Source organism: Tiliqua scincoides, chromosome 6 (assembly GCF_035046505.1).
Source record: "Tiliqua scincoides isolate rTilSci1 chromosome 6, rTilSci1.hap2, whole genome shotgun sequence".
Lineage (NCBI taxonomy): Eukaryota > Metazoa > Chordata > Lepidosauria > Squamata > Scincidae > Tiliqua > Tiliqua scincoides.
Window position 1 is genome coordinate 89,381,366 of NC_089826.1, and position 22,904 is coordinate 89,404,269.

At 44.5% G+C, this 22,904-nt stretch overlaps 1 protein-coding gene and 1 pseudogene across 4 annotated transcripts in view; one reads left to right on the top strand and one right to left on the bottom strand.

Moving 5' to 3' along the window:
• Positions 1 to 22: 22 nt before the first annotated feature.
• The window catches only part of FERRY3 (FERRY endosomal RAB5 effector complex subunit 3), a 28,432-nt gene continuing 5,550 nt past the window's right edge, over positions 23 to 22,904 (top strand). Inside the window, exons 1-11 of one of the 4 annotated variants that reach the window (XM_066631731.1) lie at positions 23 to 125; positions 1,805 to 2,001; positions 2,537 to 2,682; positions 5,752 to 5,933; positions 8,349 to 8,448; positions 8,533 to 8,651; positions 10,677 to 10,783; positions 12,749 to 12,946; positions 15,840 to 15,968; positions 18,418 to 18,492; positions 19,487 to 19,689. In XM_066631731.1, coding sequence (XP_066487828.1) covers positions 1,806 to 2,001; positions 2,537 to 2,682; positions 5,752 to 5,933; positions 8,349 to 8,448; positions 8,533 to 8,651; positions 10,677 to 10,783; positions 12,749 to 12,946; positions 15,840 to 15,968; positions 18,418 to 18,492; positions 19,487 to 19,689 — 1,455 coding nt within the window. In that variant the 5' untranslated portion in view covers positions 23 to 125; position 1,805. Of the gene's footprint in view, positions 126 to 255; positions 338 to 361; positions 918 to 1,804; positions 2,683 to 5,751; positions 5,934 to 8,348; positions 8,449 to 8,532; positions 8,652 to 10,676; positions 10,784 to 12,748; positions 12,947 to 15,839; positions 15,969 to 18,417; positions 18,493 to 19,486; positions 19,690 to 22,904 lie in introns of those variants that run through there. The other 3 variants (XM_066631729.1, XM_066631730.1, XM_066631732.1) reach the window with 3 other exon arrangements.
• LOC136656291 (5S ribosomal RNA) lies at positions 7,470 to 7,586 on the bottom strand (annotated as a pseudogene).

Genomic DNA, 22,904 nt, shown 5'->3' on the forward strand with positions numbered 1-22,904 from the left:
CCGTCGCGGCGCTGCTTCCGGAGTGGCGGCAGAGGCGCGAGGGAGCAGCTGAGGAGGCGAGGCGAGTGTGCGTCGCTGGGCGGCCGTCGAGCGCGCGCGGGTGGCGGCGACGTAGCCGGAGGGGGGTGAGCGGCCCCTCCCTTCGGAGCCATTCGGCTCCGTTTTGACCCCCCCGCCGGGATTGGCTAGGAAGGGAAGGGCCGGGCCGGGCCGGGCCGCTCGCCCCCTCCCTGCCGGGCTGGCTGCTCTGCCCCCTCCGTCTACGCCACCGGCACTCTGCACATGCTCAGCAGCCCTCTCGCTCGGGCCTCGCGTCTAGCCGCTGCTGAGGAGACAGGTGAGCGGCTCGCAGCTCTGCGGCCTGCACCGCGTGCAGGTGGAGCCTCCAGCCAGGCGCGTCCCTCCAGGCTGCCCTCGCGCCAGCAGCAGCGCCTGGAGAAGCCGCCCTGGAAGCCTCCAGGCCGAGGCATCAGCTGGAGCCTTGGAAAGGGCCTGCGGGCAGAGCCTCCTCCTTCAGGAGTCCGCAAGAGCCTCCTTGTGGCGGCTGCAAAAACCGCTTCGTGCAAACGTGTCCTGAGGCAGCTGCGACCAACTGTCCCTGCGTGTCCTGCAGGTGTTGCTGTTAGTGCCACACGCAGCCGCGTTGGCGCTCAGTGGGGCGAAGACCGGCAGAGAAAAGCGTCCTGTTGCCACAGGCTGCACTGCCAGGGAAGGCGGGTTTGTCTCAGCAGCCTGGAGGAGGAGCAGTCGGTGCAGAAGCGGCACTCGCTGGAACGCCCCTTCTGCTCAGCTGTTCATTCTGGCCCCTGGCTGTCCTGGTCACGCAACGCGCTCTCCGCTTTGGCTTCTCGCCCATAACTTAAGGAGCATCGTGGGGACCCGATGTCAGGCTGTTTGGACTTTCAGCTGAGATAAATGTGTGTCTCAATCAGCTGCTGGACTTTGAAGGGAAAGTAAAGATTCACTTTTGTTTTAAATCTTCAGAACTTGAAGTCTTCTGGAGCTACATCCTACACATGCTTACTTGGGAGTAAGGCACACTGGGACTTCCAAGTAAACCTGCACAGAGACAGTTTTTAAGAGCTAGAACTACAGCAAGTTTCACAGTGTTCCTTTTGATTAATCTTATTCTCAGGTTTTGCTGTGGCCTGGAACAAAGTTTTATCATTGTGTCCTCCATTCAGAGCTCACACATGGAAATCTCTAACTCTGCCATTCTTTACAGCACAGGTGTCCAAACTTTTCAGCAGGAAGGCCACATCATCTCTCTGACACTCTGTCAGGGGCCAGGAAAAAAAGAATTAATTTACATTTAAAATTTGAATGAATTTACATAAATGACTGTGTTAGAGATGGAACGTGAATGAATGAATGATCTTGCAGTAGCTCAAGGCCTATAAAAAGGCCTTGCAAAAAGCAAGACCAACCTTTCCTTCACTGCTGCTGCTGCATCACAGATGTGGAACAGCAAGCAGTGGAGGGAGCCCTCATCCCATAGCTCATGTGAGAGGTTGAACAGTTGCTCTCATGTTGAGAGCAGTTGCATTGGACCAGCATGGGCTTCAACAAGTCTCTGGAGGGCCAGAGGCTCATTGGAGACTGGGGGCTCTCCACGGGCCAGATTGGAAGTCCCCAAGGGCCATGAGTGGCCCCCGGGCCAGGGTTTGGGCACTCCTGCTTTACAGCATAACTTAAATCATGCTGTTCATGATGGTTCATTTCAAATTATTCATGTACCGCCAGGGTTACCTTTTCCTGCACATTCACTTGAAGGACTAATGATATAACATTTTCATTTGCTTAGAATGCAGAAAGCCTTAAAAATGAAGGCCAACCAAGGGAAAATCTGCAGTAAGGAGAGAGATTTTGTGTATGAATTCAGCACTGGAAATCAGCATTTTGTGCTTACAATTCCACTGACGTTCCCAGTGCAAGAAAACGCTAGCTATTTGCATGGGCGTGTCATGCTCCTTCACAGCTTGCCATGCTTCGTAGAAGACGGTGAGGATTTCTTGTATAAATAATTTGCCTTATATGAGGTCATTCTGAGGGTGGGCACAAGTGTGGTGCTGGAGGGCTGTTGTTCATCTGTCAATGTAAAAGAGGGGTTATTTGCCATTTTGGATCTTCTTGTGTGGTTATTTTGGACATGCTTGTACACAGTTGGTTCCTATATAATCATAGTAGCCAGAAACACGTTTTACAATTGGAATCTGATTTAATGACAGTTACACCAAGATCTATGTGTTCCCCATCTGTTTTTTCATGTGTGATAGCTGAAGATTTTAAAAATAGTTGCAGATAAGTTTATAACATTTTTGATGTTTTAAAGAAACGATGTAATGGTTTGAGCAAACAGGCTGTAGTTCTATGCACATTGACCTGGACATAAATGCCATTAAACAAAGTGGGACTTACTCCCAAGGGCACATGCACAGAATTGGATTGCATGTTTAAGAATGAATGTACACTCCTTAGAAGAAATGATGGCTGTGATGTAAACATCGACTGATTACCCCCTCTTGCTAAATAACAGACTTAAAGGAAGCTCTCAAAAAATTCATTGAGGAGGAAACCATAAACTATTATGACAGAGAAGCAGAAGCAGCCCTGGAAGCTGTAAAATCTGGCCAAGTGGATTTGCACCAGCTGGCAAATGCTTGGGCCAGAACTTATACTGAGGTAAGAAATGTCCATAATGTTTATAGAGTTCATGTTTAAGTGCTAAGTAACTAATGAGCATTCCTCAAAAATGTGCTGTCTACACGGAAATAAAAAGTAGTCATGAGAAATCCGAAGAGAACTAGAATCGGCAAGTAGGAGAAAAATGTTGTGAGCATAAAGTAGCACAAAAACAACGTGACAAGAAGTTATTCACATTTGTATCCTGCCTTTCCTTTGTTGAGCTGTTGGTGATATATGTGGATACAGGTTCCTCCTTCTCATCCTTGCAGAGGCCCTTTGAGATCGGCTGACCCAGTGGTTCCCAAACTTTTTAGCCTCGCGATCCACCTGAAAAATGTTTCATTTTATCAGCTGTTCAGTCTTTTGTGGCTATAATGGTGATTCGGCAACAGTGCTCCCTCCAAGTAGCAGGCTGTTTAAATCCTTAATGCATGCAGACTGATCTGCCTGTCAATTTCACGAACCACCAAAATTTGGGTCATGATCCACTGGTGGGCTACAAACCCACCGTTTGGGAACTGCTGAGCTAAGGAGGATAGTGGCTGACCCCAGGTGGCTTGGTATTACTTAACATTTTGAATGAAGACATTCTTATGCTAAGTATGAAAAAATGAAGAAAATAAAAAATGGTGTGAGAAAGAGAAGAATTCAAAGCTTTGTGGACTAATTGCCTACTTTTTTAATGACTTCAGTGCTTAAATTGTTTGGTTTTTTAACGAAGATTTATATTCCAATGTTTGTTGTCCAAAGAGGTATCACTTCAGAGAACTGGAACCGACTTAAATAAGTTGTAGATAAAATATAAGCAAAATAGCTTAGGGGGGAGAAACAATACATAAGAACAGTGATTCTCAAACTGGGGCGTCGCAATGCCCCTTAAGGGGTGGGGAGGGGGGAAGGCAGAGACGTGATCCCCTGGATCGTACCTCTGCTCAGGGCTCAGGGGTGCACTTCCATTCACCCCCACCTGCAGCAGCCTCCAAAGGGTCAGAGGAGCCTGGCACCAGCCTCAGCAAGGCTCTCCATGCAGTGCAGACCCCTGCAGAATGCAATTGCAACCACTTCCGGTTTTGCGATTGAGAAACAGGAAGGGGTCACAATCGCATTTTGCAGAGGTCCACACCGCATGGAGAGCCTTGCTGAACTGGCAGCAGGCTCCTCTGATCCCCAGGAGGCTGCTGCAGGCAAAGGGGTGAGGGGAAGCGTGCCCCTGCGCCCCTCCACAACAGCGCAGTGCTGGGCGTCATGCTGCTGCCTTCCTCCCACCCATGCAAGGACTTACAGGCTCTCAAATTCTACCAGAGGGTTTGGAAACCACTACATAAGAAGGTTTCAAAGGCTCAATGTTCAGAATGTAATCAAATTAAAATATAATGAACACCTACGGACAGGTACAACCTTGTTATACGTGGATTTTTTTAAGACGGATTTGACTCAACACAAACAAACAAATGAGAAGGAATGTGCTGATCCCTGGAGAAATGGAAAAATGCACCCCTTTAAAATCACAGTTTAAAAAACTGCTTTTTACTGTTGTAGAGAGACAGTCATGCAAGTGATTACATGCATCACTTGTAATATCTAAAAAAATTAGATAGAAAAAATCTGTGGATAATTAGGTTTATCTCAGCTGTGATGAGAAGTACCCTTTAAATTAAAGAAAAACATTTCTTTAATAATGCCAGAGCGGGCAGCCGGCTGACAATCCATCAATCATTAAGAACAGCCGCACTGGATCAGGCCATGTGCCCATCTAGTCCAGCTTCCTACATCTCACAGCGGCCCACCAAATGCCCCAGGGACCACACCAGATAACAGGAGACCTGCATCTTGGTGTCCTCCCTTGCATCTGGCATTCTGACATAGCCCATTTCTAAAATCAGGAAGTTGCACACGCACATCATGGCTTGTACCCCGAAATGGATTTTTCCTCCAGAAACTTGTCCAATCCCCTTTTAAAGGCATCCAGGCGAGATGCCGTCACCACATCCTGTGGCAAGGAGTTCCACAGACCGACCACTCACTGAGTAAAGAAATAATTTCTTTTGTCTGTCCTTACTCTCCTAACACTCAATTTTAGTGGATGTCCCCTGGTTCTGGTGTTGTGTGAGAGTGTAAAGAGCATAATTTTGTATGTCTCAATCATGTCCCCCCTCAGGCGTCTCTTTTCTAGGCTGAAGAGGCCCAAACGCCGTAGCCTTTCCTCATAAGGAAGGTGCCCCAGCCCCGTAATCATCTTAGTCGCTCTCTTTTGCACCTTTTCCATTTCCACTATGTCCTTTTTGAGATGTGGTGACCAGAACTGGACACAATACTCCAGGTGTGGCCTTATCATAGATTTGTACAACGGCATTATAATATTAGCTGTTTTGTTCTCAGTACCTTTTCTAATGATCCCCAGCATAGAATTGACCTTCTTTACTGCCGCTGCACATTGGGTCAACACTTTCATCAACCTGTCCACCACCACCCTAAGATCTCTCTCCTGATCTGTCACAGACAGCTCAGAATCCATTAGCCTATATGTGAAGTTTTGATTTTTTTGCCCCAGTGTGCTTGACTTTACACTTACTTACATTGAAATGTATCTACCATTTTGCTGCCCATTCTCCCAATTTTGGAGAGATCCTTCTGGAGCTTCTCACAATCACTTCTGGTCTTCACCACTCGGAAAAGTTTGGTGTCCTCTGCATTCTCTTTGCAGGCTTCACTGCTTCCCTTCCCCCTGAAAGAAGGCTAAATGGCAGTGATTATCACTGGGGCTCCTGGTGAAGGGAGGGATTGCTGCCTCCTTGTGAAACCTAAGCACTTGGAGAGAGACTGATTGCCTCTGTGTGCATTACAAAAGGTTAGCAAGGCTGTTTTTAAATCACCAGAGCAAAGAGACTTTGTTTTTTAAATTGATTTGATTTAGTGCTTTTTTTGCCATCCACTTGAGTTCTTGGAAGGAAACCCTCATGAATAATGAGACTCAACTAGTATACCATTTTTAATATACATGTTTTTTGAACGGAATAGGTTTTCATTTTCACATGCAGGTGTCACACCCTCATTTTGTTTTTTTAGGCTACGTTGGAACATGCGCGACCTGAAGATCCCAGCTGGGATGAAGACTTTGCAGATGTTTATCATGATCTGATTCATTCTCCTGCTTCAGAAACTCTGTTAAATCTGGAGCACAACTATTTTGTTAGCATCTCAGAATTAATAAGTGAAAGAGATGTAGAACTGAAAAAACTACGAGAAAGGTATTCTTGTTCTTGTAATCTGGCATCTTATTTGACAGATAATACCAACCAACACACATTTGCTGCCTTAAAAGGTAGACCCCTTCCTGAGTATATTTGGGGCAGTGATCCTAAAAATGGCATAAGTTATGCCTTACCATGTCTAGATTCAAGATTTGGCATAACCTTGTTAGTGAATGGTTTAAGCAGTTTCCCTGTGAGGAAGCCTCTGCCATGGCTTTCTCACGAGGAAGCTGTTTGAACCATTCGCTAACAAGGCTATGCTGCATCTCCAGAACTAGATGTGAGAGGGCAAAACCAATGCCATTTTTGGAATCGGCATCCCAAATTCACATAACCACCATAGACATTGAAAAAAGATTTCCTGACCCTTAATTTTACAGGCCTGTATAATTCTGTGTGTTTTAAAAAATTACCATCTTAGATTTAAAGTCTACCAGGAGCCAAAGATCAGCTAAGAACTCCTTGCCACAGGATGTGATGATGACATCTGATCTAGATGTCTTTCTAAGGGGATTGGACAGATTTCTGGAAGAAAAGTCCATCACGGGTTACAAGCCATGATGGGTATGTGAAACCTCCTGGTTCTAGAAGTAGGCAGTCTTAGAATGCTAGATGCAAGAAAGTGGCAACAGGATATAGGTATTTTGCTGTCTTGTGTGCTCCCTGAGGCATCTGGTGAGCCGCTCTGCGATATAGGAATGTGGGCTAGATGGGCTCCCTTTGGCCTAAATCAGTGGGGCTCTTCTTATGTTCTTAACAGGCTTAAGCTAGCCCTAGTGGAATTTTTGACTCTTCCTTTTGATCAACTAATTTACATGTCATATAAAGGTTTTTGAAACTTTGCTATGGAATTGCTTATCAATTAAAAACACATCTGGCTCCCCTTTGGACTTTTTGGAACTACAGTTGTGCATTGCTTAACAACCTAATGATGGACAGCATATACGACAGTGGTCAAAGCACAACAAAGAGGTTCTTAGTGAGACAGTCAGGTATCCCATAGCCTGCAACAGAGTGTCTGTTTACACAACAAAGAAGCTCATAATGCAAAGAAGAGGCAATCTATCCCTGTAGCCTGTGCATCCAGCTTGTGTCTGGCAGGGATTGTATATTTACAAAACAAAGGCACTAGATGGGGCTGAATGTTTGCTTAGTGACCTATTCGCATTACAACAGGGATCGGATAACGTATCCCCATCATCAAGTGACACACACCTGTAGTCCTGATTCAGTGGTGGTTGGTGCCCAAACCCCGGCCCTGGGGCCACTTGCGGCCCTCAAGGACTCCCAATCCGGCCTTCAGGGAGCCCCCAGTCTCTAATTAGCCTCTGGCCCTCTGGAGACTTGCTGGAGCCCACACTGGCCTGATGCAACTGCTCTCAGTGTGACGGCCAACTGTTCAACCTCTTGAGTGAGCTGTGGGATGAGGGCTTCCTCCATTGCTTGCTGTTTCATGTCTGTGATACAGCAGCAAAGGAAAGGCTGGCCTTGCTTTGTTGTTGGCAACCTTCAGTCTCAAAAGACTATGGTATAAGCCTACAGCACCCAGTATTCCCAGGCGGTCTCCCATCCAAGTACTAACCAGGCCTGACCCTGCTTAGCTTCCAAGATCAGATGAGATTGGGCATGTGCAGGGTAACAGTTGCAAGACTTTTTATAGGCCTTGAGCTATTGCAAGATTTTCATTCATTCATTAAGTTACATCTAATATATTCATTTATGTAAATTTATTCAAATTTGAAATGTAAATTAATGCTTTTTTTCCTGGCCCCCAACACATTGTCAGAGAGATGATGTGGCCCTCCTGTCAAAAAGTTTGGACACCCCTGGTTTAGATCTTAACCATTAATAACGTAATGTAATTTTTTAAAAATGCTGTTTGCAAATACAGCATGAAAGCAGGTTACTGTTAAACAGATAAGGACCTCAACAAGTGGGAAACCCTGGCCTCTGAGCGGCCCGCTTGGAGGCAGGCTGTGCAACATGGCCTTTCCCAGTTTGAAGAGACACTTGGCCAACAGTCTGAGGCTAAGAGGCAAAGAAGGAAGGCCCATAGCCAGGGAGACAGACCAGGGACAGACTGCACTTGCTCCCAGTGTGGAAGGGATTGTTGCTCCCGAATCGGCCTTTTCAGCCACACTAGACGCTGTTCCAGAACCACCTTTCAGAGCACGATGCCATGGTCTTTCGAGACTGAAGGTTGCCAACTAGTATACCTGTAAGAAGTTTATTTTAAATTAGAAAGTAGACTGATGGGTGGGAATTGTTTTACTGCTGAAGTTATTTATGTGGTTGAGTCTTACTATAATATCAGTTTGTTTTAGGGGAAAGATTGCTGTTTATTATATATTAAGAGAAAAGGCGGTTATATACAGGAGGCTACTTGTTTTTGCTATGGGTCCTTGTTTCTAGGCAAGGTGGTGAAATGGATACAGTTATGCAAGAACTGGGGAAGTCATTAACGGATCATGACGTAAACATGCTGGCAGCTCAGCACTTTGAATCCCAGCAGGTAAGTGGAGTCATCCAATTCAAATAAATTGTTCAGATAAATGGTTGTTTTAAAAAATGGACTGAGTTCAATCTTATCTTTCAGGTGTTGGAGACCAAGTGGAACAATGAGCTGATACAAACCACAGCAATCCAGAAACAAGAGTATCAAGAGTGGGTGATAAAACTGCATCAGGACTTAAAAAATCCAAACAGCACTATTGGGTACTTATTTTACCCTACTGAAAGTTGCATGTGCAGTGGTCATCTCCTGGATCAGCCCTGGGCATCTGTCCAGCAGTGTCAGCCTGCCTTGTAAAGTGGGATGACCCTACGCAGACCTGATCTCTTGCACTCTGAGTAGTTATGTCACTCTAAAAGGGGCAAATTGAGATTTCCTGAAGCAGTCCATGCCATGACTAGCAGGCAAAGGACATGCCCAGAATCATTGCCCTTCCTGGAAAGCACAGCCCATCTCTGAGTCCTGGTGTGCAGGACAATGGGGAGGGCAGGATGCCAGGAATTGGCATTAGTGGGGCTATCCTACAGTAGTACTGAGGATAGCTGCGCGTTCTGGGAAACCTTTGATAAGTATGTATTTTAGGATCAAAAAACTTTGTACGAGAAGAGTCAAGGTTTTTATGTTTTCCATTATAAAACATGTGCGGAAAAAAGCATGGGAATTATATATAAAGATTCCCACCTTATCGTTTGCATTATGCAGGCAGCAAACGCATTCCACAGTCTAGTGTATTGTGCTTGTGAACAGTGTTGCCTCTGCACACCCACTTTCCCTTGTCTTTCAGCCTCCATCTATCTGCAACTTGGGTCAAACTGAGGCTGAAGTCGGTGATATACCAAACATCAATAAAATCTATGTTTGCAAATACTGACCCCTTTTGACCACTAGCCTCCTGCATCACTCCTCTTAATCTTGTGCTGCTGAACTTATTTGCATTCCTGAGACTTGTGCCTCTGTTTTGAAGGTTTAATTCATTTTTGCAAGGGACGGGGCTTGCCAGTTTTATAAAACTGTGTCTAGGCTGCCATGTCTTGAGCTTCAGTGTTCCTCAGCCTGCAGAGGAGGAAGATTGGGGCTGAAGGACCAAGGAGGTGTGAAGGCTGAGCTATAAGTTGAAAAGCAGTATATAAATATTCATAAGTGCACACACTACGCAAGACTGTAAGAACACACGTACTGTTTACGGGACATGTAGTCGTACTTGGGCACCTTAACATTCTTATGTTTTCTTGTGCATGTGTGGATTTGTAGTTTTTGACATATGAAGAAAAGATAATCATGATATGTTTTGGGTTAGCAGAATTTGATTGCAAACAGCATGAAGGCTATAGATCAAAGCAAACCTCCTAAAACTGCCATTGAGATTCTTTAGTTGCAGTCCTTACCATCTTTGTTTTAATGAACCTTGATTTAACAAACTTTAGAAACAACTTATAGTTTCTGCTTCATTAATAAGTAGTCATTCGCATTTTGTACCTGAATGTCTCCATTGATTTCAGTATATTTGAACGGACCATCAGCATTAACAGGCACCCCTTCCCCCATTCATCAAATAGAGGGTTTATTTTTTTAAGGAAGTCTATATTAGGGCTTTCTGTAACTACTGGATAGTTGGGCACTAAATACCTTATTTTGTTTTGAATGATTATGCCTGAGACCTTCATGGTGCCTTCCTTGTTCTTGTCCAGGCTGCTGGGAGGAGGGAACAAGTGGCTTATTTTGCCATTTGTTGAGCATCCTGGAATGTGCTTGCCTTCCTCATGGAGGAAGGGGCTCTAGCTCGGTGGTGGAGCAGGCACATGGCATGAGAGTGGAGCAGTGCATGTGGCAGCATCTCCACATAGTCCTGAGAAGGGCCCCGTCTTAAAACTCAGGAAGCTGGTGTCATTCAGAGTTGACTGTTGTGATCTAGATGGATCAGTGCTCTAACTTAGTATGTAACACAGTCTTACAGGTTCACAGAATGGACAGCCAGCAGAAGATCATTCTAGGTCTATTGATCTGATCCAGGAGTCCTTAAAAGTTAGCAGAAGCTTCCAGAATGTCAGTTTGCCTTTCTATCTTTTGCAGTCCAAGTGATTAGAGAGTATTCACCTAGGCATAAAACACTGTTTTATGTTGGAAGAAATTCCAGATTATGTTGGAAGAAAACACTGTTTCAGTTGGAAGAAATTAATAAAAACTGAGGAAGCTGCTTATCATGAATTGTTTTTCTTCATTTCTTTCAGTGATGAACTAAAAGTTCAACCCAGTCAATGGAGGGAATCTGTGGAAGGAAATGGAAGACTGTTTGAAGACCAGAGACAACTGGAAGAAAGTTTCACAATTCATTTGGGTAAGTGAAATGATATCCACATAGCATCTTACTCAGAGTCTGTTCTCACAGCCCTGTGTTAATGAATCTAGAGGCGGTGGCAGTTGAGTGTTTTGGTGGATTTCTGTGTGTTGACTGTGCTTGTTTACAGATACAGATTGAGCTGTTTTGGTACACACGCAGAGCACGCAGGATCACATTTTGGGAAATACATTAACTTAGGATCTGAACCCCTGGTCATACATTCAGAGGACTGAGTTTGTCTGAAAAGTGATTAGATATTTATTTACTTATTTAAAAGATTCCCGCTTTTCTAAAACTCAAAGCTATGTACAACAAAGGAATAAACATACAGAAAATAAAACATCTAAATAAAAGCATTAAAATAAAACCAATTGAAACAATTAAGCAATTCAAGAGCAGGTTAAGATAAAATTGCGACAACATAAAGCAGCAACAGGAGTTAAGGGTCCCTAGAAAGTTACTCCCTCCTCAAAGTCGAGCAAAACAAATAGGCCTTGACACCCCATTGGAAGCCATGTAATGAGGGGTCTGTCCTCCAGGCTTCTGGTAGCTGATTTCAGAGAAGTGGTGCCACAACAGAGAAGGCCCTGCACTTTGTTGTCATCCCCTTGACTTCAAACAGTAGTGATATCCTAAGAAGTGCCCTCTCTGATGATCGTAGGGAATGTGCAAGATTGTATGGGGAGAGATGATCCTTGAGGTATTGCTGTCCTATACCATAGAGAGCTTTAAAGATTATCACCAACACCTTGGAAAGGAATGAACAGCCAGTGTAGCCTTCAGAAGAATAGCGGGCTCAGCATGCAGAGCCCCAGTGGCCAAACAAGCCGCCATCTTCTGCACTTCCATTGTTTTCTCCTTTTGGGGCCATTCTGTGATGCCCTGCAAAATGGGTGAAGCCACACACATTCTTCCTGATGTTCCTTTTTGATTCATTGTAGGAGGAAGACTACAGTAAGTTTGTATAGATAGTGTTAGGGAGTTGCATATTCTGTATATTGGGAACTAAATGTCTTGGATTACAGAGGAGAACTTAAGAGCCTCCACTTGGTGTCTCTTTCCTGCCAAATCAGGGCCTAGTGCAGAAGAAATGTCCCTGACCTTCTGATTGTGGTTCTGCTTCTACCACCCCAGGCTCTCCTTCTGTGCAAGAGTCTTTGGTGGGAGAGCCCTCGCAGTCCCCCTGACCTGTGCTAACATGTACTCTAAAGTTAGTTTCCCCGTTGTATACAGCCAAGTCTGGAGTTAGCAAAATCTCTGATTTCCATGCTGTGCCTAATGCCTGGATTAGTAACTTTTCCTGCTGTAGATTTTGTGTAACCAAAGATAAATGCCCATATGTACCGTCTAGGTTCAGTATTGCACATGGAATAAAAAGCAAAACGTTCACTTTATTATGTGTTCGTAAATGTTGCCTCTTGGTCTAACTACGTTTGTATGTTCTGATGTGGGGGGGGGAGAGGGTGATGTTGTGGATTTATTCTATGTGCATTTCACAAGTCACCCAGGATATATTAACCCTTTTGAGGTGATCAGGCAAGTGGTTTGAGCAGGGCCCCCCAAACTATGGCCCATGGGCCACATCTGGCATTTTGATGGCTTACTGAGCTCAGTGGAATTATAATTACATGCATGCTCCCCACCACCGCATACCATCTTTTTCCTACTCGATGAAGTGATTGCTGGGTTATGTCGTCCCTATTGGGAGCTCAGCTGAGAGAGAGGGAGGTTGGGGACCTCTGGGCTGGAGGTTGGAAGCTGCAATTTGGTGACACTGAGCACTTAATCCTTGTGATGATCTCTATTCCTCCTTCAAGAAATGAGGCAGCTGCTGCTTTGTAGCGTGTTCTAGGGTGGCTTTGGTCCCAACATTACAGAGAGGGCAAAATGATGGGCAGTTGGTTACTAAGTGGGATGCTTTTATTCATCCTTCCCCCCCCCCTTCCTTTTTACCTTACTCAGGAGCACAACTGAAAACAATGCACAACCTGAGACTGTTGAGGGCCGACATGTTGGACTTCTGTAAGCACAAGCGCAGCCATCGCAGTGGGGTCAAACTCCACCGACTACAGACAGCCCTGTCCCTCTACTCGACATCTCTCTGTGGCCTTGTGTTGCTCGTGGACAATCGCATCAGTTCATACAGTGGGATCAAAAGAGGCAAGTCCTTCCTCACAGAAATTTGATTTTTTGTTGTTGAATTGAATGCTAAAATTATTGCAAAAACATCAACTCCTTTACCCAATGGGAGATAGAAGTGAATTTAATTGCATCCTGTTGATTGTGTGGCTGGAAGTTCTCATACATTGGTGAATTTACTTGCCAACTCATTAATGGACCAGACCAGTATTAACTGTAGATCCCTCTCCAAGTGGCACATGACTGAGCTCCTAGCCTGAGCTCCACATTCAGATGGATTGTCTGACATGTGTATAGCACTCAGTCACTTGTGCCCGCATGCAGGTCCTGTTGCCTTCGTTCCTGAATCAGGGTTAACCTGAAGTCCTGCACCCATCAGAGGCCCTGGCTACTTCCCAACATGAAAATGAGCAAGGGCTCCCTCCACTGTTTACTGTTTCACTGTTTACTGTTTTACTGTTGCCCATGTGATGCAGCAGTGGCAGTGAAGGAAAGGCTGGCCTTTCTTTGTGCAAGGTCTTTTATAGGCCTTGAGCTATATAGCAAGACCTCTATACATTCCTATAAGTTCCCTCTCTAATATATTCATTTATGTAAATATATTCAAATTTGAAATGTAAATTATTTTTTTCCTCGGCCCCCGACACAGTGCCAGAGAGATTATGTGGCCTTCCTGCCAGGGTGGTGTAGTGCTTTGGGAGGTGAACTTACACCTGGAAGATCCAGGTTCGAATCCCCCCTTCAGCCATGAAATTTCCTGGGTGACCTTAGGCCAATCACTTTTTCTCAACCTCACTTCCTCACAGGGTTGTGAGGACAAAAAGAGGGGAGCAGCTGTGTACACCATCCTAAGCTCCTTGGAGGAAGGGTGGTATAAAAATGTGAAAAATAAATAAAAAGTTTGGACACCCCTGTTTTAGACCAGGAGTGCCCAAACCCCGGCCCTGGGGCCACTTGCAGCCCTCGATGCCTCAGGGGAGCCCCCAGGCTCCAATTAGCCTCTGGCCCTGTGGAGATTTGTTGGAGCCTGCTCTGGCCCGATGCAACTGATCTCAGCGTGAGGGCGACTGTTTGACCTCTCACGTGGGCTGTGGGATGAGGGCTCCCTCCACTGCTTGCTGTTTCACAGCTGTGATGCAGTAGCGGCAGCAAAGGAAAGGCCAGTCTTGCTTTGTGCAAGGCCTTTCATAGGCCTTGAGCTATCACAAGACCTTCATTCATTCATTTAAGTTCATCTTTAATATACTCATTTATGTAAACTTATGTAAATTTATTCAAATTTTAAATGTAAATTAATTCTTCCCCCCTCCCCCCCAGTCCTCAACGCAGTGTCAAGAGACCTGATGTGGCCTTCCTGCCAAAAACCTTGGACACCCCTGTTCTAGACTGGAGTACACCAACACACATACCCCAAATTTGCAGAATCACTGTGCCCTGGGTTATTCTGGGGCTTGTTTTTCCCATGCACAAAGGAAATTCTAAACATTGGTTTGGGTGGAATATGCAGTCTTTGTGACACTTTTCTTCCTTCCCCATTGAGAGGTCCCCCAGCTTCACGTGTGTTGAGGCTCCCAAAAGCTGTAGTGTGGGGGAGAGGTGAGGCAGAGGCTCACTGGGGTAATTGAGGTTGCAGGCAGTACCTAAGAGCTCCCTTCCCTGGTTCTGAATGGAAAGGTTGACCTGGGAAACCTGCCAGTCATTCCCGCCCCAAGATTCTGTTGATCTGCGGGGGGGGGGGGGGCTTCCTGCCTGGAAGCAGAGAGGGGAGCCCATTCCCTTCAGGGAAACCCCAGTTCCTTGGTTGAAGAGCAGTACAGATTCAGTTCTTGGAATCCCCACAGATGTTGAAAACCGCTGATAAAGAAATCCGTGGTCAAACCCACAGAGGACCTCCTGGACGTGATAAACAGCAGTCCCTGTAAAAAGGCTTGGACAATTATTCTGAGTCGTAGGGAGGCCATGGCTTCCTCACAACTCAGAAGAGTGCCCGGGAGCTTTCCCTCTTACATTTGGGAAATCCTCTGTGGGTCCTCCTGCCACGTATTCAGAACCCATCGTGGGTTAAATCTGCAGGTAAGGAGTACCCACTGTACTGCAGAAATTGTTGCAGAAAAGCATGGGGGGAAAAGTTGGTGAAAGTTGGGACAGGAAACCCTGGTTCAGGATATACCCAAACTAAGAAACATCCTACCCTGAGAAAAGCAAAACCCCAGAGGGAACTGACTCCTTTTCTGGCAGTAAGAGCTGCTGTGACTTCTGCGGACCCAGGAAATCTGCCAAGGGATGATTGGCAGGGCAGGAGGAGAGACTGGCACGGCTTGTGCCATGGAGAAATCCCTGCTTTATGGTGAGTGTGTGGTCACAAATCCCACCTGAGTTGAAACCCATGAATGTATTTTCCTACAGAATATGTGCACGCTTGGTTTGTACCTTCCTCTGTGGTTAGGGCGTGACAAAAATAATTACGTATCTTCCTTTCGACTGAACCAGCGTGCTCCAGCATGCCCTGAAAATTAGAGACCTTCTCATTAGAAACTCTTTGTCCCGTACACTTTCGCCGGGGGGGGGGGAGGAGAGGAAGAACCCAGCCAGTGACTTCCTTTTTTATGGAAGGAGCCTGCAAGCAGACAAATCCTCAGACCTTTCTTTCAGCCTTTAACTCTTTGGCCTAATTCTCACTGAAGTGGTAAACCTCTGCCTGAGCTGTACCACTACAGACTTCAGACAGCAGGTGAGGGAAAAATGTGGCAGAACGCATCTCTGTATTTTAAAAAATCATCCTTAGACAATGAACTAGCCTGTCAGGAATAAAGCTAGATGAGAACCCTCCTCCCTGACATCCAGCCTTTTGTTCGCAGGGAGTATCCTTACATGGCAAGACTTTGACCTTGATCTCAAACTTTCTTTGTTTCAGATTTTGCCACAGTTTGCCAGGAGTGTACTGACTTCCACTTTCCTGGGATTCAGGAGCAGCTCGAAGTTGTTCAGCAGGTTGTACTTTATGGCCGCGTCCAGCACAGCAGCAAGTCCAAGAGGCTGCCTGGTCAGTAAGCATTGGAGTCGCTCTCCTTGCATGTGCGTCTTTCCAAGCCAATAAAACAGAGATAATGTACACACTTTAAAATGCAAGGCCAAGGAGTACTTACTTTTGTTTGTGTGCTGTATAAGATTGCAGCACGCTTGTTATCGCTGCAGTTCCCATTTATTTCATTGGGGTTGTTCCTGAACACTAAAAGCACACACTCCAGTCATGGTGGCAAAGTAATCCACAGTCAGGATTGTAGTCACAGTTGATTAGTTGCATTTGAAATGATATAGTTAGCAAAACCTTTTGCTGGGAATAGGATTACTACTAATGTAGGCATGTACATACATGCATCTATGTACATATGCAAAGAACAGGGTGGGTAGCAAGTTATCACATTGGAAAGCAGGGCTAAATGATACAACCAAGTTTAGTTCTCAAAATGTCATTCAGTTAAAATCCAATGCAAACAAGACCTAACAAAATCACAACTCATTTAATGTAACTGGTTTTGCCCTCCAGGCCCCCTTCCAGTGATGTTTCATTGCTAAATACATTTCTCAAACCTTCCCTCCTAAAGAAGGCTCCTTTAAGAGGCCAGCAAAGTTTACCTTATAGCCTCACCTAATGTCCTTCCTCCACTAGTAAGTCATAACCAGCTTAAATCCCTGACCCAAAAGCTGAGACAGTGAGTAAACAGAAGTGAGTAAACATGCCCTGGCTTCACCCTGATGACTCCCTTTGGTGGTGTTTGGACCCAGAATAAATATCTTCTCCTGCATTTGAAATCCAAGGGACCTGGCAACAGATGTAAATTGCAGAGGATATGGACAGAACTTTTCTGCCAGGCTGTAGATCTGATCACAGCCCCCAATGGCTTCCTGTCTCTCTGCAGCAATTTCAGGCAGCAGAAAGGTAGGGATTGGGTGGCAGAAGTTCTTACCCTGGCCTCAGCGTCCCAGAGACTCCAGCCAGTGGAGACTTTCTCTCTGCCTGGCAAGAAACTGGTTCATACATCAGAGTAGAGAGCTCAACACTTTTGTGCTTTTGCTGAACACTAACGCAGTTTATTTTTTTTATTTCAAAGATTTTTACCCTACTTCCTGATAAAGGGGTGCCCAGTAGACCAGTTCACCTGCAGGGATGTGCAGAATTCTTTAGACTGTTTTTTCCCCCAAATAACTGAAAGGCCAAGCTGCTTGTGGTGTTAAGCATGTGTTTGGCACTGATGACTTGTTTTTTGTTTTTTGTTTTCCCTAAGTGGGAGCTGAGGGGGAGGTCCAGACTGGGACAGTGGCAGTCCCCTGGGGCAGAGCCTTGTTGAATGCCATGTACAGTTTGACCATGAAGCCCTGGAAGCAAACATAACAGGATTTTCCCCCTCAATTATATTGATGGGGTGCTAAAAGTATGTGAGGAGGTCATCAGTTACTTGATTTTTCCCAGATTTACAAAAAGTGAAGAGCCTGAAAAAAGATGACAGGTGGTTTTCAGTCAACCTTCTGTTAAGGTGCTGCTTATTCATACTCTCATGTATGCAAGGAACTGCTTAGGTGCGTTTGAAAGGTCAGCAACAGAAATAGACTCAAATTATAGCAACCAATAGATTATAGCAGAGGGGCTATTTGGAAGCAGAGGATGGTGCTTAAGTGTTCTGTGCAGATCTCTCTATTTTTTTCAGAAGGTTTCTCGTCTGTCAAATGGCAGGACTGTTGCTGATTGGAGGGGTGATTTAGTGTTACTTGGTGCAACCTATTAGGTTCCTGTCCTGGATTAATGTACATTACTAGAGCTAGTGTGAGTGAGTGGTCACTGCTAAGAGGATTGTCATCCACATGATTCTCACAGGGGGTGGCAGATCAGCACCTGGAGGGGGGAGCAGGAACAGGAAATCTAATGGGAGAGGCGTGAAGTTCCAGAGATGAATAGAATCAGATCCTGACACTGCTGTAATATTTCCCCTTCTCTGTGGGCATATTGAATGCCCTCTGTCAGAGAACCTGTACTGATCTACCTTGGAGAGAATTGGAGAGTATGTTCTTTTCCCCTTTAATGCTGGTGTTCAGTTGAACACAAAACTCAAGAGATTTGAGTGGTGAAAAAGCTGTTGAAAATCAACAGTGTTCCAAAATGTGGATGGGGTGTCTGAAGCACAAAATTCTCAAATTTGAATCCCACCCAGCATTGTCAAAGTTCAGGGTATAAATGTTACGCTTTGGGTCCCATCCTATCCAACTTTCCAGCACTAATGCAGCTGTGCCATGGAGCATGTGCTACATCCTGCAGTAAGGAGGCAGTCCAGAGGCCTCCTCAAGGTAAGAAAATGTTTGTCCTCTTGCATTGGAACCGGAAAGTTGGATAGGATTGGGTAAGATTAGTCATCTTACCTTGGTTAGAATGTGGTTGATTAATTGCAGTTGTACTATAGAAGCACATTATGTATACTCACAATTTGTATTACCTGCAGATGCAGCAAACAGAAGTAGTGAGGGTGAAGAGAAGTCTAAGAACCTGGAACAAAACCTGTCCAATATTTTGCCTGGTAAGTTCTGGTTGTGGTGTCTGTCTTGTTAGGTGTATCTTTTATACTGAAGCATCACAAGAGTGTATCTTTTATGCTGAAGCATCACAAAAGTGTCTGTGGCTTATTGTGAGCCTCTCCTGCTGAGTGTGTCTGTTCTGGGTAACTCCAGTAGACAGCAGCATCCTGAACATCCACGAGGACAATAGCCCTTCTTCTCTCACACACACATACTTTTCAAAAAGTTTGCCAAACAGTTTACCTAGCAAAAGAAATGATGGATCCCTGTCCCTATCTTAAAAGTCTTCTCCATGGACATTAGAGTAATGTTGACGGGATGAATTATAACATTCCTTTAAAGATAGCACAACTAGCAGTTCTCTGTTCTGGCCTCCATGGCTTTTGTCAGCCCCCCACCCCATTATATACAAACCTTGTCAGGCTTCATTTTGGGAAACAGGTAAGGAATGTAGGTGACCTCTCCCCCCCCCCCCCCCCCGGCTTATGTTGCAAGATAGAACTCTCCAGGGGGAATAAATGTGCTTTTCCTAGGAAAGCTTGGAAAGGTGGAGCCAATTACAAAGCAAGCCTATGGAGGCTCAGACCATCACCCTGATCTGCATTGAATCCTGTATTCCAAATACGGTCTTGCGCATACAAGAGTAAAGCATGCACAAGGTTTTTCTTTAGGGGTAGCATCAGGACCCCGACTTTTGTAGGGAAATTCTCAGCTTTTTCTGTTAGGTTTGCTCCTTACTCCCTGAATCCAGTTACCTCTGTATGTGGTGTGTGTTTGTATCACAGTAGCTTTTACTATCTTGTAGTGCTGCCAAAAAAGTAAATACTAACACTAATTTGTATCTGATCGGACACATTTTGTATCTATTTAGAACTGAGTTCTCTTGCTGAAAAAATGGTTTTTAAGCTTCATTTTCCTCTTTTTTCCTTGTTATAGAATTTTAAATATCTCACTGGAGGCTGTAGATTAATCTGTCTGTTATCATATGATTCTCAGGAGAATTTTATATCACCCGCCATTCAAACCTCTCTGAAATTCATGTTACTTTTCATCTCTGTGTGGATGACAATGTGAGGTCAGGTAATATTACTGCCCGGGATCCTGCAATCATGGGCCTCCGAAATATCCTCAAAGTATGTTGCACGCATGACATTACTACAGTTAGTATCCCGCTTCTGCTGGTGCATGATATGTCTGAGGTGAGTTGTCGGTCACCAATGAATTTCCCTTCTACAATTTCCTACAGGTTTCCTAGTTCCTTCGATTTCCCTTTGGTGTCTATTTAAAAAAGTTGTCTTTTCAAATATGATGCCCATTCCAGAGAGAAAAGAATGTGTTGAGTTTAATATCACTCAAGAGAGTTTTCTCCTTTTTCAGCATTTTTAAAATTACCGGAGTGGCCAATCCTGATTAAGTTCATCAGTCATTTCCCATGATTTTTAAAATTGGTTTTACATGTAGGAGGTGTAAAAGAGGGCAGATACTGACTCTAATTTAAAACATCCATGTTCAGTAACACACAATAGAAGGGTGAAAAAGATACATTCCAGAAATTAAATCTGAATGTTGTGGTTGTGGCAAACCTCTTCAGTTTGTTTTCTGCTTGTGTATAAACATTTTTGCAGAGTGGTTAACCATTGCAGGGTTGCAGTGATGTTTGGATAGGTCTTGGAGACAGGCAGGCACATGGTTTTTTCCTGTTCTTGAAACAGTCATCTGTCAGTCCCACTGATGACCACGGAAGAGACATGTGAAGTCTCTTCTGTTGAAATACACGGGAGTGAGCTTGTGGCCATTATTTCCTAATGAAAATAGTCATTGTTTTTAAGTTCGTAGTGAGTTCATAGTAAACAGTGACCTAATGAGTAAAACCTACCCAGGCCGCATACACTTTTGTCAAAGTATTTTCATATGGCCTTTGCATTGTGGAGAGTTTTAATGTGCAATATGTGAGCATTTACAGGCATTCCCTGGTTTCCATGGGGGTTCCATTCTGGAACCCTCTGTGGTTACTTGAAATAGCAAATGCCAGGGACACCTCTCCCTCTGAAGGCTCTTCTGAGCCCTGCAGAGGCTGCACACATCCGCCCATGGCCTCTACAGAGCTCAGAATAGCTGTTATAAGCCCCTCACAATGCCTTTTAAAAGCATAAAAACGTCACTTCTAGTTTTGCTGAAAAACCAGAAATCACTTTTTTCCTTTGTAACAGTCATTCAGAGCCCTGCAGAAGCCACAGGCAGTTGTGTGTGACCTCTGCAGGGCTCAGAAGAGCCTCAGGATGGGAGGGGCATTGCGGATATAGGATCTGTGGATATGGTATTTAATTGATTTGAAAAATTTGTATTCCTTGGTTCTCATGCTGAAACAAATGCCCAAGGTAGCTTTTAAAGTTCCATAATAAAATGTGCAATGTACAAAAACAGTAAGCAAAGATAATAAAACTATGGGGGAGTCCAGAAAAGACTATGTTTAGTACAGGAAGTGGCAGCAGAATCAAGAATACTATTAAAGAGACCGAGGGCCATCACCCAGTCATCAACTCATCATCAGCTGAAATGGATCATGTTCTGCTCACCTTCTCCAAACTGGGTCTAACAGTTCTAATATGGAACAAAGTTAGCACAGTGCTGTTTAGTAGACATTATTATTTTAGTTTCTATATCTTTTGCTCAGCATTCAAGGCAGTTTACGCAGGCAGGCTAGTCCTAGTTCACCATTTTTTAATGGGGTTTTTACAGTATTCTGGGGGAGGAAATCGCAGAACCCTCAGTCCACCAGATGTTTTCTGTCCAAGTGCATCCATCATGTAGCTGCAGTCAGTGCTCAAGATGTTATCCAACTCTGACTCTTCCACATTCCACACTCTCTCACAGTGTGCCTTCATGAAGTCCATCAGCAGATTTCTCTTTTCTGTCAGTCTCCCATACAAAGTTGAGACCACAGCTGAACTTGCTTAGCTTTCTTCAGGCAGGCACCAGCTCAACCACCAGACCATACCCCTGTCCACACCTCCTCCTCATTCAAGTAAAAACTGTGGGTTGGAAATAACACTGGTCAGTTCGTGCCCATTCATTTGAAGGTTGACTATTCATTGGGATTATACACGCTCGGAACTGCTCTAAATTATATCTTGGTCATGGAAGCGCACTTTCATGAGTAGGTTTACTTATCGTACAAACGCAAAACATCACGACCAGACGTTGTGTGTCAGCCTTGACTTAATCTTGGTTAGCATGATTTCAGACTTTTGTCTGTCATGCGCACCTGCAAGTCACCACTTGATGCTCCTCGGATAGGTTCTCATGAATCTACCTGCATGTCTGAACTAGGTCAGGAGTGAATCATCAGTTTCCTGTTGTGCGAACTCCATAAATCCCCTCTGGCATAGTTGTGCTCCTGAGTGGATTAACATTGTGGGTTTAAATTGTGCACTGTGCTTTATGCTGTAGTGGTTATTTTTATTCTTTGCAGACCCAAAATGATGAGGACGCCTATTCTCCTCAATGTGTCACATCCTGTTTCTTCCAAAGGGCCCTTTTATGACATCAACTGTTGACCTCACTGTCCACCAAATTCACTTTTGGAGCGAGAGGACCTTCGTTTTTAGAGCCTGGTTTTTATCTCCGCCAATGCAGGAATCAAAACCACAGGCAAACACCCACCTTGCATGTCAGCAATAGGCTGTGTGGGCAGATAAATTACAATGGAGGTCCAGTATTGCTTCCGCTAAGCCTGGTGAAAATGTCTGTATTATGTTATCCAACGTGATTCTTTCTGATTCATGCATTACATAATTCTGAAGGAAAAGTAAACAGACTAAGAACTTGCATCATGAGAAAACTGATTTTAAATGTTTCAAGGTTTTCTGTGGGTTCACCTTTTAGCCTGTGTTTTATCTAGATGTACTAGTTTGTATCTTCAGTAGTGAATTATAACTAGCAACCAACTGAACCTGCCATAGGCAGGGATTTTGGTTCTTCGTAACTTTGAAGGACCATTTCATGGGTCAGAGTTTTTGGGTGTCATCCAAAAATGAGAAGCACTGAGAAAATTAACAAAAGCTTGTTATGCTTAAGTCTACTACAATTTCACTGTAATCTATTTGAGAATAATTCTTTAGCAGGTACAGATGGGCTTGATTTTACAATTGAGCTTCAGAAGATTTGGTCAAATCTATTAGGATCTGAAAGGATCGAGATGTTGAATTTGATATTGGAATATTTTAAAAATGTGTTCCCTTTCTTTCAAGATTCAGGAGGGCAGACCACAGAACAGTTAAAAACATAAAAATTCAGATCATGGAACAGGGGAATCTGACACAGGTGGAAAATGTCAAATTTAAAAATATAGTATGACTGTGGCCTGATAGATGGAAAAAGAAAAGTCTAGAAAGGATGAAAGAAACAGATAGCT